The following is a 12,158-nucleotide window of genomic DNA, read 5'->3' as shown; positions in this document are numbered from 1 at the left end:
GGGCACTGAATGCCACAGGGTGGCAGGGGCACAGCACCCACAGCCACTGGGGGTGACTCACCTTGTAGAGCTGGTGAAAGCCAAATGCGATGCCTGCCATGATGATGGCCAGGGCGCCGTAATCTCGCCATCGGGATCCTGCGGGGCCTACAGGCGGGGTAAGAGGAGGAGGGTTAGAAGATGCACATGGTGTCCTTCCCTGGGTGGGGGCCGGCACACGTGCCTCAGTGGCACAGTCTCCTCGCCTCCAACGATGGGCAAGTGGAACACTCTACCGCAGGAAAGCAGCACACGATCATCACAACAGCAGCTCGGCGCCGTCCCCTCCTGTTCCCACTACCTCAACTGGGACACAAGGGATGCCAGTCACCCAACCCTGACTGCAGGCTGTGGGTGGAGGTATCTAGCAGTGAGCTGAGCCCCGAGTCGGGAGTCAGGTGGCAGAGGTGATCTGAAGACGGATGGCACGGTCTCTACCTCAGGAACAAAAGATCCAAAGAGGATAACATGAGTACATTTTGGGGTGCATAAATACACCCACATATGCCTACTACAGCTGGTGATAAGCTGGGGGCCACAGCAGAACCAAGCGGGGTCTCAGCCAAGTGGAGAGGGGGACTGTGGTACGCTGGGTGGGGGCGCGGGGATGGGCTGTGGTAAACTAGACTTCCCAGCCCTGCTCTCGCTTGGAGCCAGCGGAGAGAAAACACGGGTCTCCAAATGACTGAGGCTTCAGAGAGTGAGAACGCCTATCAAAAGGGATGGGGGTGGCAGGGGAGAGGGGCTGGGGTCAGCAGGGCCTTGGAGGAGCCCTGAGGCCCTTGGGGGCTGGAGGGGAACAAGCGCAAAGGAGAGACGGCAGGTGCATGTGGACCAGGTGAGCACCCTGGGCCTGACTAAAGAGGAGAGCTGCTCTGGCCCAGAGGACCCCAAGAGCAGGGTGCTGGGGAGAACGGAGAGAAGCCAAGGAAGCTGCAGGTGCAGTGGAGGCTGGGGCGGGGCAGGAAAGAGGTGGAGAGGTGGCGCCAGGTGGACTGTGTGGTCAAGGAAGCCGAATATTCTTTCATAAGCAATGGGAGCCACTGGGGGACGTGATTCAGGGAATGCCATGACCCTGAAGAGCAGCACTGGGGTGGCTCTGAGGATGGTCAGAAGTGGGGGCCGCAGAGGCAGAGGAGCTGGGGCGAGGCTGCCGCAAGGGTTCACGAGTTGGAGAGGGCCTGGGACCAGCACAGAGGGCAAGAAGGGAGTGGGGTGATGTCTCAGAACACGCTGCTGCTGCTGCTGCTGCAAAGAGCAGCCAGTCTTCGTGGAGCAGCACCTGGCCCCTTTCTCTTCTCTTTATTTGTATTAAGTAAGTAATCTTTCTAGAGGTGGGCTCTTGCTATGTTGCCCAGGCTGGAGTGCAGTGGCGATTCACAGGCATGTTCCACCGCTTATCAGAATGGGAGTTTTCACTGGCTCCACTTCTGACCTCCTTAGGTGACCTCGTGGTCCCCTGCTCCAGGAGGTCACCATATTGATGCAGAACTTAGTGCAGAACCACCATCAGCAGAGTGCCCCGCAGCCCGGAACTCCTGGACTCAAGGAATCCTCTCGCCTCAGCCTCCCAAGCGGATGGACTACAGGAGCGCAGCACCGCGCCCGGCCCTGATTCTCTAGCACGGCACATAGCAAAGTGCCCTCATCCCAGGCGCGCAGCCCTGGCGCCTGGCCCCGATTCTCTTTAGCACGGCACATAGCCAAGTGCCCTTCTGGATGCAATTCCAGTTGACATGGGGAGAGTTTCCACCTTCACTCTTTCCCATGTCCAGTTCACAAAGTGCTCCCATGTCCACGACCTCATCCGATCCTCCAAGGCACGCGGGACAGCCCTGTCTCCACTGCCAACACCTTTCTGGAGCTGCCATCTCCAGGCCACGTGGTGGGTGCTCTGCCTCCCTCCGAAGGATCTGTCATCAGGAGGGGCCTAGGTGGGACACAGACCAGTGGGAAGGCGATCACAGCGCCAGTGGAGAGCTATCCGGGAGGCACCCCCACGGTGTGCTGCTCACTTGGGGGAAACGGGGAGAGGGAAAATCAGCGTTCTAAACTCCGGGAAGGAGCGTCAAAACACGGCGGAGCGAGGCTGAAGGACTTGCTGCTTGAGAGACTTCCACCCTCAGTTCTCACCTGTGCCTGTAAGTTTTCAGAGGTACCTTCCACGTCCTGGCGTTTTATGACCAGAGGGGAGGAGAAGGCCCCTTCTTTCTTTCAGCTCAGGGCAGGATGTGGCATGAGGGGGAAGGGGCTGTGGCATGCAGCCCAACCAGGGGGATCCAAGTCGCAAAGACCTCCGAGTGGGCAGGGAGACACCCCCTCCCCCAGGCTGCTGAATGGCACTCTCAAGGGGCAGAAACGTCCGGACTGGAGGGGCCTGGAGTCTCTCCGTGGCCACCAAACTCCCCCGCTGCCTGCGGATTCCACACGAGACTCCCTGGTATGTCCCAGCCCTGGAATCTCGATCCCAAAACTGTAATCAACATATGGCCTTTCCCTCAGTCCCCAACTCCCATTTCTGTTTTACACTTTTTGAACAGGTAGGACGCATACAGTTTACTCATCAAATAGCACAGGGCAGTCTGTGACAAAAAGGCTTCCCCCCACCAACAGCCATTAGTAGTCTTACATTTATCCTTCCAGAGAGTTTGTGTGCACATCTAAGGCGGCACAGGATGTCTTCTCTTCCTTCACGTTTCCCCTTCTCTCAATCTTGTTTTCTACAGCTGTAGGATATTCCACTTCACCTGCCCTCCGATGGGCATCCACCTCATTTCCAACTTTCTACTATTGCACACAATGCTGCCACCAACAACGTGCACATGTGCCATCTCCCACACGGGGACACGGACCCCGTGAGCCTCAGAACTCCCAGAGGCTGGTCCCAGGGCATGTGCATTTGCAGTTTTGAGAAATGCTGCCATGCTGCCTCCATGGGGCCGATAATTCACCCTCAGCCCCTGCGCAATGCCTGCTTCCCCGCGGCTGTGCCCACACACTGCACGATTCAAACACAGAGATTCCTGCCAATACCACAGCAGGAAAGCAGAAGTTCACTCTAGTTCTAATTTGCATTGATCTCATTTTGAGTGAGGATTGAACATGTTTTCATCAGCATTTCCTTTTCGGTGTACTGTATGCTCTCCACTTTTCTACTTGATTTCTTTTCCCTTGTCACTTTAGAGAGACTTTTTATATAGCAGGGATATTAGCCCATTGTCTGTGATCTGCATCGCAAACATCTTCTCTGGCTTATTTTTCTTTTGACTCTGCTAATGGTGTTTTGTCGCATGCAGAGGTTTTTATACAAATTTATCAATCTATTCTTTTATGGGTTCCGGGATTTGTGTTATGGTTAGCAAGGACTTCCCCACTCCCTTCCCAGGCTGTGCAGTGATACCCGGTGTCTAAGAAACTGCTATGGGAAGGGGACAGCGCTACTTTGCTGATGGTGGACACCCCCACCTGACACGAATCACCTCTCGTTACACAGGGAGCTCTGAGACCACTGAGGCAAACAGATCTTTCACCTTGACCCCAAGGAGTCAGGCACTTGGAGTCCCAGTCAAGTGTCTCTTCTGTCTCCCCTCTTCTAGCCAGCTTTGCTTGGCGCTCCAGATACAAAACCTGACATCTAGTGCAAGTCCATTTTCAGGAGGAAAAAGTGAAGACAGAGCAACCTGGCCACTCTGCTCTCTCAGAGTCCCTGCTCAGGAGGGCTTTCATCCATACCCGGAACATCCCTCCATGCAGCCAAAATCCTCAGGCAGAACAAGTGCAGAACAGGGCCCACGGCCCGAATACCATATTCACCACTGATTTCTCAGACACCACAAAGCCTCTTGCAAGAAAGCAGCTGTGACTGGGCTGAAAGCTTGACCAGCACCTGGAATTTGCTGGATTCCTCTGCTCACCTGCAAACATCCCGCCATGAGGAGGACAGCCTTCTCTGGGGCCCTCTGGGCTGCCGAGGCTGAGCAGATGCTGGCTGTGCAGGATGAGGACCAGGACCCTCCGACAGCTGCCCCGCTTTCCAGAGCTCTGAGCAATTCCAGCCCCAAGAAACACCTGTGGTCCCTGCAGCCTCACCCTTCACCCCTCACCACTCCTCGTTCCTGCCATGCTCACGTTAAGAACATTTTATTGCCCCCTGGTTTTCATTATTAATGAAAAGCGACCAGAATGATCTTTCCTAAAGTTCAGAGAGTCTATAAAGACAAGAAGCTCAAATGCCATTTTACTCGTTTTGGAGATGTGTGATACAATTCTGTCTTGTGGCAAAATGAAAAAAAGAGAAAAACTCAGATAGAGATGACTCCTACCTGCTGTGTGGCTCTCAGAGCGTAACAGCCCAGGCTACTGCAAAAACATCAGCATGGTCCACACTAGCTCAAACTCCCAGCCACGACCACCTCGAGTCCTGCCCCCCCCCCTCCAGAGTCTTTTTTTTCCAAGTCCAGTGCAGAGCCTGCGAGGAAACTGAGAGTAGCACGCCTGGGAGCATACCTCCCCGCCACCAGGCTCCCTGAATGTCCGGAGGTATAAAGACAAGGGCAGAAGATGGGGCAGTCACTCTTCTCTAGCTGGGAAGAAAAGAAAGAGAATGAGTGAGCTTTTTAAATGCTTCAAGTCTCTACTCTGGAAGCAGGGACCCGCCTCCCATGCAGACAAGGCAGACAAGGTGGCAAGTGGGCAACAAGCCTGGGGTCAGAAACCTTGGTGCCACCACCAGCCAGGGGGGTTCCAAGGACATTTTTCTCTTCTTATCAAGCATTGACTGAAGGGGGCAGGGCTTTGCTAGCCCCAGAGAACCCAAGAACAGGAGATACATTAACTCTCACTCAGAGTCCAGCTGTCTAAGAACTGGCGCTCTAGCTGCGTGGCAGGGGTTCCTCACCAGTACCACAGCCCTGGCATCTCTGTGAAGGCTGAAGAGACGGGCATCTGGCGGCAATCCTCATCCTGCACACCTGGGCCATCCTGGGACTCCCTCTACATTGTGGCCCTGTGGACTGCAATGTGGTCAGGGGACAAACTGCTAAAGAGCAAAAAGCATGGAGCTCTTTGAAACTCAACCTTCCAAGATTCCACGAACTACCTTAAGCTCTGCCCGGCTCCATGGAGGTCAGCCTGCGCAAAAGCTCCAGTTTGGGTAAAACCATGGTAGAGAGCGGGGGCAGGAGAGGTGCATCCCCACAGCTAACTATTCACTGAACACCAACAAAACCAACGTGACTCTGTTTCTTTATACCTCCACCAACCAAATTCTCACCTAACAGGTGAGAACAAACATCGTCAACTAAGAACACATGCACAGGACGGGGACTTGTGCATACAACACGACAATGTTGAGCCTGAAACCTGCAAGTCACAGACTGATCCACACCATGGAAATCCTGCAATCCAGTAAAGGTTCATTGGCAACACAGAGCTGAAAGCTGTCACGGAACCATCCTGCCGAGACAACAGGCACTCCAGTGATGTGCTGGCTGACAAGAGGGAGAGAACTGTCATGTCCTTGGGGAGGCTGGCAGCCCAAGCATGGGCAAGGCAGTGGCAGAAACGGAGCCAGCCCATTGAGGTCGCCTCCAGGTTCATCAGGTTTGGAGCCTCCATACAGCACTGTCTCTAGCTTCTCACATCAGCCCATCAGCTTCACTCAGAAGCCACCCTGAAAATTAAATGACAAGACAAACTCACTCCCAGTAAGGTCCTGGAGTAAAGCCAGGCCACCAAATCAGTGCTTGCTACAGCACAGAGGTGGAGAGCACATGTGGGGAGAGACGGGGAACCTGGCTGGGTTGAGAAGGGCTGGCTACAGCTTGGGGGCGGGGTGGGCCCTGGCCCACAACCATGGCTGTGGATGGCTGGCGGTGGGCAGAAAGATAGGCCCAGAGAGCAGCAACACAAACAGATAGTCTCTGCTCTGAAGAGAAGGACCTGGCAGCCTGAATGGCAAAAGGCACCACAGAAGCCCAACGGTAGTCGTGTTGGAAAATGCAAAGCCTGTGTTTACACGTACATCCCGTGAAAGACAATCTTTTCCACTTTTCATGGCTACAATGCTATTAGCAGTGTCATCTTTAGGCAGGAAGGACACTGAGAGACCTATCTATATCCCCTCTCCATAGATTAAAAAATATGAGCTCTAATTAAGCTGTTAAGAATTCAGAAGAGTCCAGAAATAGACCGATGCTTACATGGTCAACTGATTTTTGATAAAGAGGCCAAGGTAGCTCTATGGGGAAAGGATAATTTTTGTAACAGCCATGCTGAACAACTGGATACACATAGGAAAAAAAAATGAACCTTGACTCTCACCTTATACCATACACAAAAATTAACTCAAAATGGGTCACACCTAAATAAGAAAGCAAAAACTATTAAACTTCTGTAAGAAAACAGAAAGCATAGAAGAAAATCTGGACAAAAACATCTTACGATATAAGAAGCATGAACCAAAAAGGAAAAAAACGATCAAATGACACCATCAAAATTTAAAGCTTTTGGCCGGGCGCGGTGGCTCAAGCCTGTAATCCCAGCACTTTGGGAGGCCGAGACGGGCGGATCACGAGGTCAGAGATCGAGACCATACTGGCTAACACAGTGAAACCCCGTCTCTACTAAAAAAAAAAAACACAAAAAACTAGCCAGGCGAGGTGGCGGGCGCCTGTAGTCCCAGCTACTCGGGAGGCTGAGGCAGGAGAATGGCTAAACCCAGGAGGCGGAGCTTGCAGTGAGCTGAGATCCGGCCACTGCACTCCAGCCTGGGCGACAGAGCGAGACTCCGTTTCAAAAAAAAAAAAAAAAAAAAAAAAAAATTAAAGCTTTTGCTTTTCGAAAGGTACTGTCAAGAAAATGAAGAGACAAGCCATAGGCTGGGAGAAAATATCTGCCAAACATATATTTGACAAAGGACTTGTAACTAGAATATATAAAGAGCTCTGACAGTTCAATAATAAACAGACAAAATGGCTTTTAAAATGGGCACAAGATTGGAAAAGACTCTTTACAAAAGATACATGAATGGCTAATAAGTACATGAAAATACACTTGATGTCATTAGTCATTAGGGAAATCCAAATTAAAAGTACTGTACAATAAGGTTCTATTACATACACATTAGAATGGCTAAGCTCAGAAATGAGACTATCGGGTGTTGCCAAAGATATGGAGCAACTGAAACTCTTACATATTGCTGATGGGGAGACAAATGCTACAATCATTTTGGGAAATAGTTTGACAGTTTCTTCTAAAGTTAAACACGGACCTAACATGTGACTAAGCCATTCCACTCCTAGGAAACGAAAAGTATAAGTGTACATAAAGATTTATACATCAATGTTCACAGCAACTTTACTCATAATAGCCCCAAACTGGGAGTAAGCCAGATGACTACCAAATGGTCAACAGATAAAGAAATTGTGGTACATGGAGCAACAAGAGTTAGCACTATAGTCAGTTGGCCAATCCTACTTTAGCCTATTTTTATATAGCCATGAGCTAAGAATGGTTATTAATTTTTCCTTTATTTTTTGGGGGGACAGTCTCATTCTGTGACCCAAGCTGGAATGCCATGGTGCAATCTCAGCTCACTGCAACCTCCACCTCCTGGGTTCAAGTGATTCTCCTGCCTCAGCCTCCCAAGTAGCTGGGACTACAGGCATGCCACCATGCTCAGCTAATTTTTGTATTTTTAGTAGAGACAGGGTTTCACCATGTTGGCCAGGCCAGCCTCAAACTCCAGACCTTAAGTGATCCACCCATCTCACCTCCCAAAATGCTGGGATTACAGGTGTGAGTCACCGCACCCAGCCTGGTTATTAAATTTTTAAAGAATTGTGGTCGTGGGAAAGGGAGAACAGGAAGAGGAAGAGAAGAGGGAGGAGAAAGAGGAAAAAGGATGGAGGGAGAAGAGGAGAAGGTGAAACAGAAAACATGTGACAGAGACATATGTGGCTCACAAAGTCTAAAATACACCTCTTTAAAGAAAAAGTCCAGGCAGTGGCTCACGCCTGTAATCCCAGCACTTTGGGAGGCCAAGGCGGACAGATCACCTGAGGTCAGGACGTCAGGAGTTCGAGACCAGCTTGAACAACATGGAAAAACCTTGTCTCTACTAAAAATACAAAATTATCCAGGCATCATAGCACATGCCTGTAATCCCAGCTACTTGGGAGGCTGAGGCAGGAGAATTGCTTGAACCCGGGAAGCAGAGGTTACGGTGAGCCGAGATCACGCCATTACACTCCAGCCTGGGCAACAAAAGTGAAACTCCATCTCAGAAAAAGAAAAAAAAGAAAAAGAAAGTCCACTGACCTCTGGAATACAACTCAGCAATGAAAATGAACTCCCTCTCTCTCTCTCTCTCTCTCTCTATATATATATATATGTAAAGTTATATATATCTGTGTATAATATATATAAATATATAATATACTCTGGGCAACAGAGTGAGATGGTGTCTCCAAAAAACTAACACTATAAAACTTCCTAGAAGACAATATAGGAGAAAGTCTCTTCAACCTTGGGGTAGACAAAGGTTTCTTAAGATGCAAAAACCATGAATCATAATCATCAGATAGACATAAATAGTTCCTTCCTTTTATATGTATTTTCCAAATACATATTACACATATTTACATATAATATAGAAATACATATATAAACTACATATGAATATAATTATATGTATTTATATAAATATGTATATATACATACATATGTATGTATATAAAAGCATGAATCAATCTCAAAACCATTATGCTATGGTAAAGAAACCAGACACAAAAGTCTGCATACTATATGTTTCCATTTATACGAAATATTTATTTATTTATTTGTTTGTTTGTTTGTTTGTTTGTTTATTTTTGAGGCAGAGCCTCACTCTGTCACCCAGGCTGGAGTGCAATGGCGCAATCTCAGCACACTGCAACCTCTGACTCCAGGGTTCATGGGATTCTCCTGCCTCATCCTCCCAAGTAACTGGGATTACAGGCGCCCGCCACCACAACTGGCTAATTTTTGTACTTTTAGTAGAGACAGGGTTTCACCATGTTGCCCAGGCTGCTCTCAAACTCCTGACCTCAGGTGATCTGCCCTCCTCAGCCTCCCAAAGTGCTGGGATTACAGGCCTGAGCCACCGCGCCCGGCTGTCAGTTGATTTTTTATAAAGAGACATGTAACTCAGTGGGAATAAGATAATCTTTTGAACATAAGGTACAGGACAACTGGATATCCATATGGGGAGAAACAAACCTTGACCTTCACCTCACACCATTCACGAAAATTAACTAAGAATAGATCATAGACCTAAACATAAAAACTAATGCTATAAACCGGGCGCAGTGGCTCATGCCTATAATCCCAGCACTTTGGGAGGCCAAGGTGGGCAGATTGCTTGAGCCCAGGAATTCAAGACCAGCCTGGGCAATATGGTGAAAACCCATCTCTCCACAAAATACAATAAATAACTGGGTGTGGTGGCACACACCTGTAGTCCCAACTACTTGGGAGTCTGAAGCAGGAGGATCACCTGAGCCCATGAGGTGGAAGTTGCAGTGAGCCAACATCAGGCCATTGCATTCCAGCCTGGGTGACAGAGTGAGACAGTGTCTCCTAGAAAACAATACAGGAGAAACTCTCTTCCACCTTGGGATAGACAAAAGCTTCTTTAAGATGCAAAAACCACGATGAATCATGAAAGGAAAAAAAGATAAATATATGTCATCAAAATTAAAATCATGTGCTCTTCAAAAGATACGTTAAGAAAATAAAAAGGCAAGCCACCGACTGGGAGGAAATACTCGTAATACATGTATCTGACCAACGACTTGAATCCAGAATACGTTAAAAATCTCATTCAACTCAGTAAGAAGACTATTAATAATGGGCAAAATACTGAAACAGACTCTTCACAAGAAAGATATGCAAGCGGACAATAAACACACGAAGAGAGGCTCAACCTAATCAGTCATCAAAGAAATATAAACCCAAACCACCAAGAGATAGCAGCATATACATACTAAAATTGCTTAAAAAAAAAAAAAAAAAAAAAAAGACGAGAAGACCAACTGTTGGGGATATGTAGCAACTAGAACTCTCAAACATTGCTGGTGGGAAGGTAAAATTATGCAACCACTCCAGAAAACAGTTTAGCAGCTTCTTAGAAAGTTAAACATACACTTAACATATAAACCAGCAATTCTACTTCTAGGTGCTCACCCAAGAGAAATAAAAACACACAAAGACTTGTATACGAATGTTCACAGAAGTTTTATTCGTAATAGCTCAAAGCTGGAATCAACCCAAAGTCCATCAACTGGTGAATGGATAAACAAACTGTGGTGCATCCATACAACGGAACACCACCCACCCAGGGGTAAAAAGGAAAAAGCTTCGGATGGGTACAGCAATTTGGGTGAGTCTCAGCAACATTACACTGAGCAGAAAAACAAAAACAACAAAAAACCAGAAACAAAAGAGTACATACTGTATGATTCCATTTATATTAAAAAAAAAAAAAAAACCTCTAGGAAAAAATCTAATAGGTAGTAATAGAAAGTAGATCAGTGGTTGCCCGCAAGCCAGGATCAAGGAGGGGTGGACTGACTGGGGACACAAGGGAACCTTTCAGGGTATTGGAAATGATGGTTATATGGAAATGTACACTTATCGAAACTCAAATTGTACAATTAAAATGGGTGCATTTTATTTTAGGTAAGTTACATCTCAATAAGACTGACTTTTAAAAAATAAAATCCATTCAGAATTAAAAAAAAAAAAAAAAAAGCTATAGGAAGTCAGGAGTGCTTGGGAACACTACCCAGTGGTGTAGGCTCTAAGTTTTCTCTCTGCACAGCTTGCAGCTGGGACCAAGAGAAGAAGCCAGACCTGAGAATTCTAATGCAACTTTAAAACATGTACCCTGTAATATTTGATACATACAAAAGAATTTAACATTTATTTAAGTTATAAGAACAGGAATACAATGAGCAATTCTAAACCTGCCTAATTTACTAGCTAAAACTTTCCAGACACTACTGAAGCTAGCCATGTGTTCCTCCCAGCCCAGAGGTAACCATTATCCTAAACCTAGTGTTTATCAGAACTCAAACCTCCTATGGGATATGGAAAGCTGAGGACATGTGCTTCCGAGATTAGGACTACATCTCAGCTTTACTAGCAGGCAAGGATGGCTGTGCAAGATCCAGCCAATGGGGAGGAAGTGGAAGTGACGTCGGCAATTTCCAAGAGGCGTCCTTAGAAGCCAGCCTGCCCTTTTCCTGCCTTCTCCCTGCTCTCGCTAGCTGGACAGCAGGTGGGATAGTTGGAGCTGAAGCATTCACACTGCACCACGAGACGGATGCCAGTCATTCAGAAATGCAGAGCAGTGAGGCAGAGCAGAGTCCCTGCAGACCACAGAGCCTCCTGGCAGCCTGGGTCTCCTACATTTATGTAATAGAGAAAAATTCTTCTATTTATTTAAGCCACTCTTTTTTGGAGTTTTCTGTCACCTGTAGCAGATTTTTTTTTTTTTTTTTTGAGACGGAGTCTCGCTCTGTCGCCCAGGCTGGAGTGCAGTGGCCGGATCTCAGCTCTCTGGCCTCAGCCTCCGGAGTAGCTGGGACTACAGGCGCCCGCCACCTCGCCTGGCTAGTTTTTTGTATTTTTAGTAGAGACAGGGTTTCACCATGTTGGCCAGGCCAGCCTCAAACTCCAGACCTTAAGTGATCCACCCATCTCACCTCCCAAAATGCTGGGATTACAGGTGTGAGTCACCGCACCCAGCCTGGTTATTAAATTTTTAAAGAATTGTGGTCGTGGGAAAGGGAGAACAGGAAGAGGAAGAGAAGAGGGAGGAGAAAGAGGAAAAAGGATGGAGGGAGAAGAGGAGAAGGTGAAACAGAAAACATGTGACAGAGACATATGTGGCTCACAAAGTCTAAAATACACCTCTTTAAAGAAAAAGTCCAGGCAGTGGCTCACGCCTGTAATCCCAGCACTTTGGGAGGCCAAGGCGGACAGATCACCTGAGGTCAGGACGTCAGGAGTTCGAGACCAGCTTGAACAACATGGAAAAACCTTGTCTCTACTAAAAATACAAAATTATCCAGGCA

At 47.9% G+C, this 12,158-nt stretch overlaps 1 protein-coding gene across 5 annotated transcripts in view; it reads right to left on the bottom strand.

Annotated features, from left to right (window-relative positions):
- Positions 1–12,158, bottom strand: part of PEX14 (peroxisomal biogenesis factor 14) — a 164,720-nt gene that overhangs the window by 12,113 nt on the left and 140,449 nt on the right. For all 5 annotated transcript variants that reach the window (XM_011935790.1, XM_011935791.1, XM_011935794.1 and 2 more), the window contains one exon: positions 62–147. In XM_011935790.1, coding sequence (XP_011791180.1) covers positions 62–147 — 86 coding nt within the window. The remainder of the gene's footprint in view (positions 1–61; positions 148–12,158) is intronic.

This window comes from Colobus angolensis, unplaced genomic scaffold, assembly GCF_000951035.1.
Source record: "Colobus angolensis palliatus isolate OR3802 unplaced genomic scaffold, Cang.pa_1.0 Scaffold149, whole genome shotgun sequence".
NCBI lineage: Eukaryota > Metazoa > Chordata > Mammalia > Primates > Cercopithecidae > Colobus > Colobus angolensis.
The sequence above is the reverse complement of the archived record's forward strand: the minus strand, read 5'-3'. Positions and strand labels throughout refer to the sequence as shown.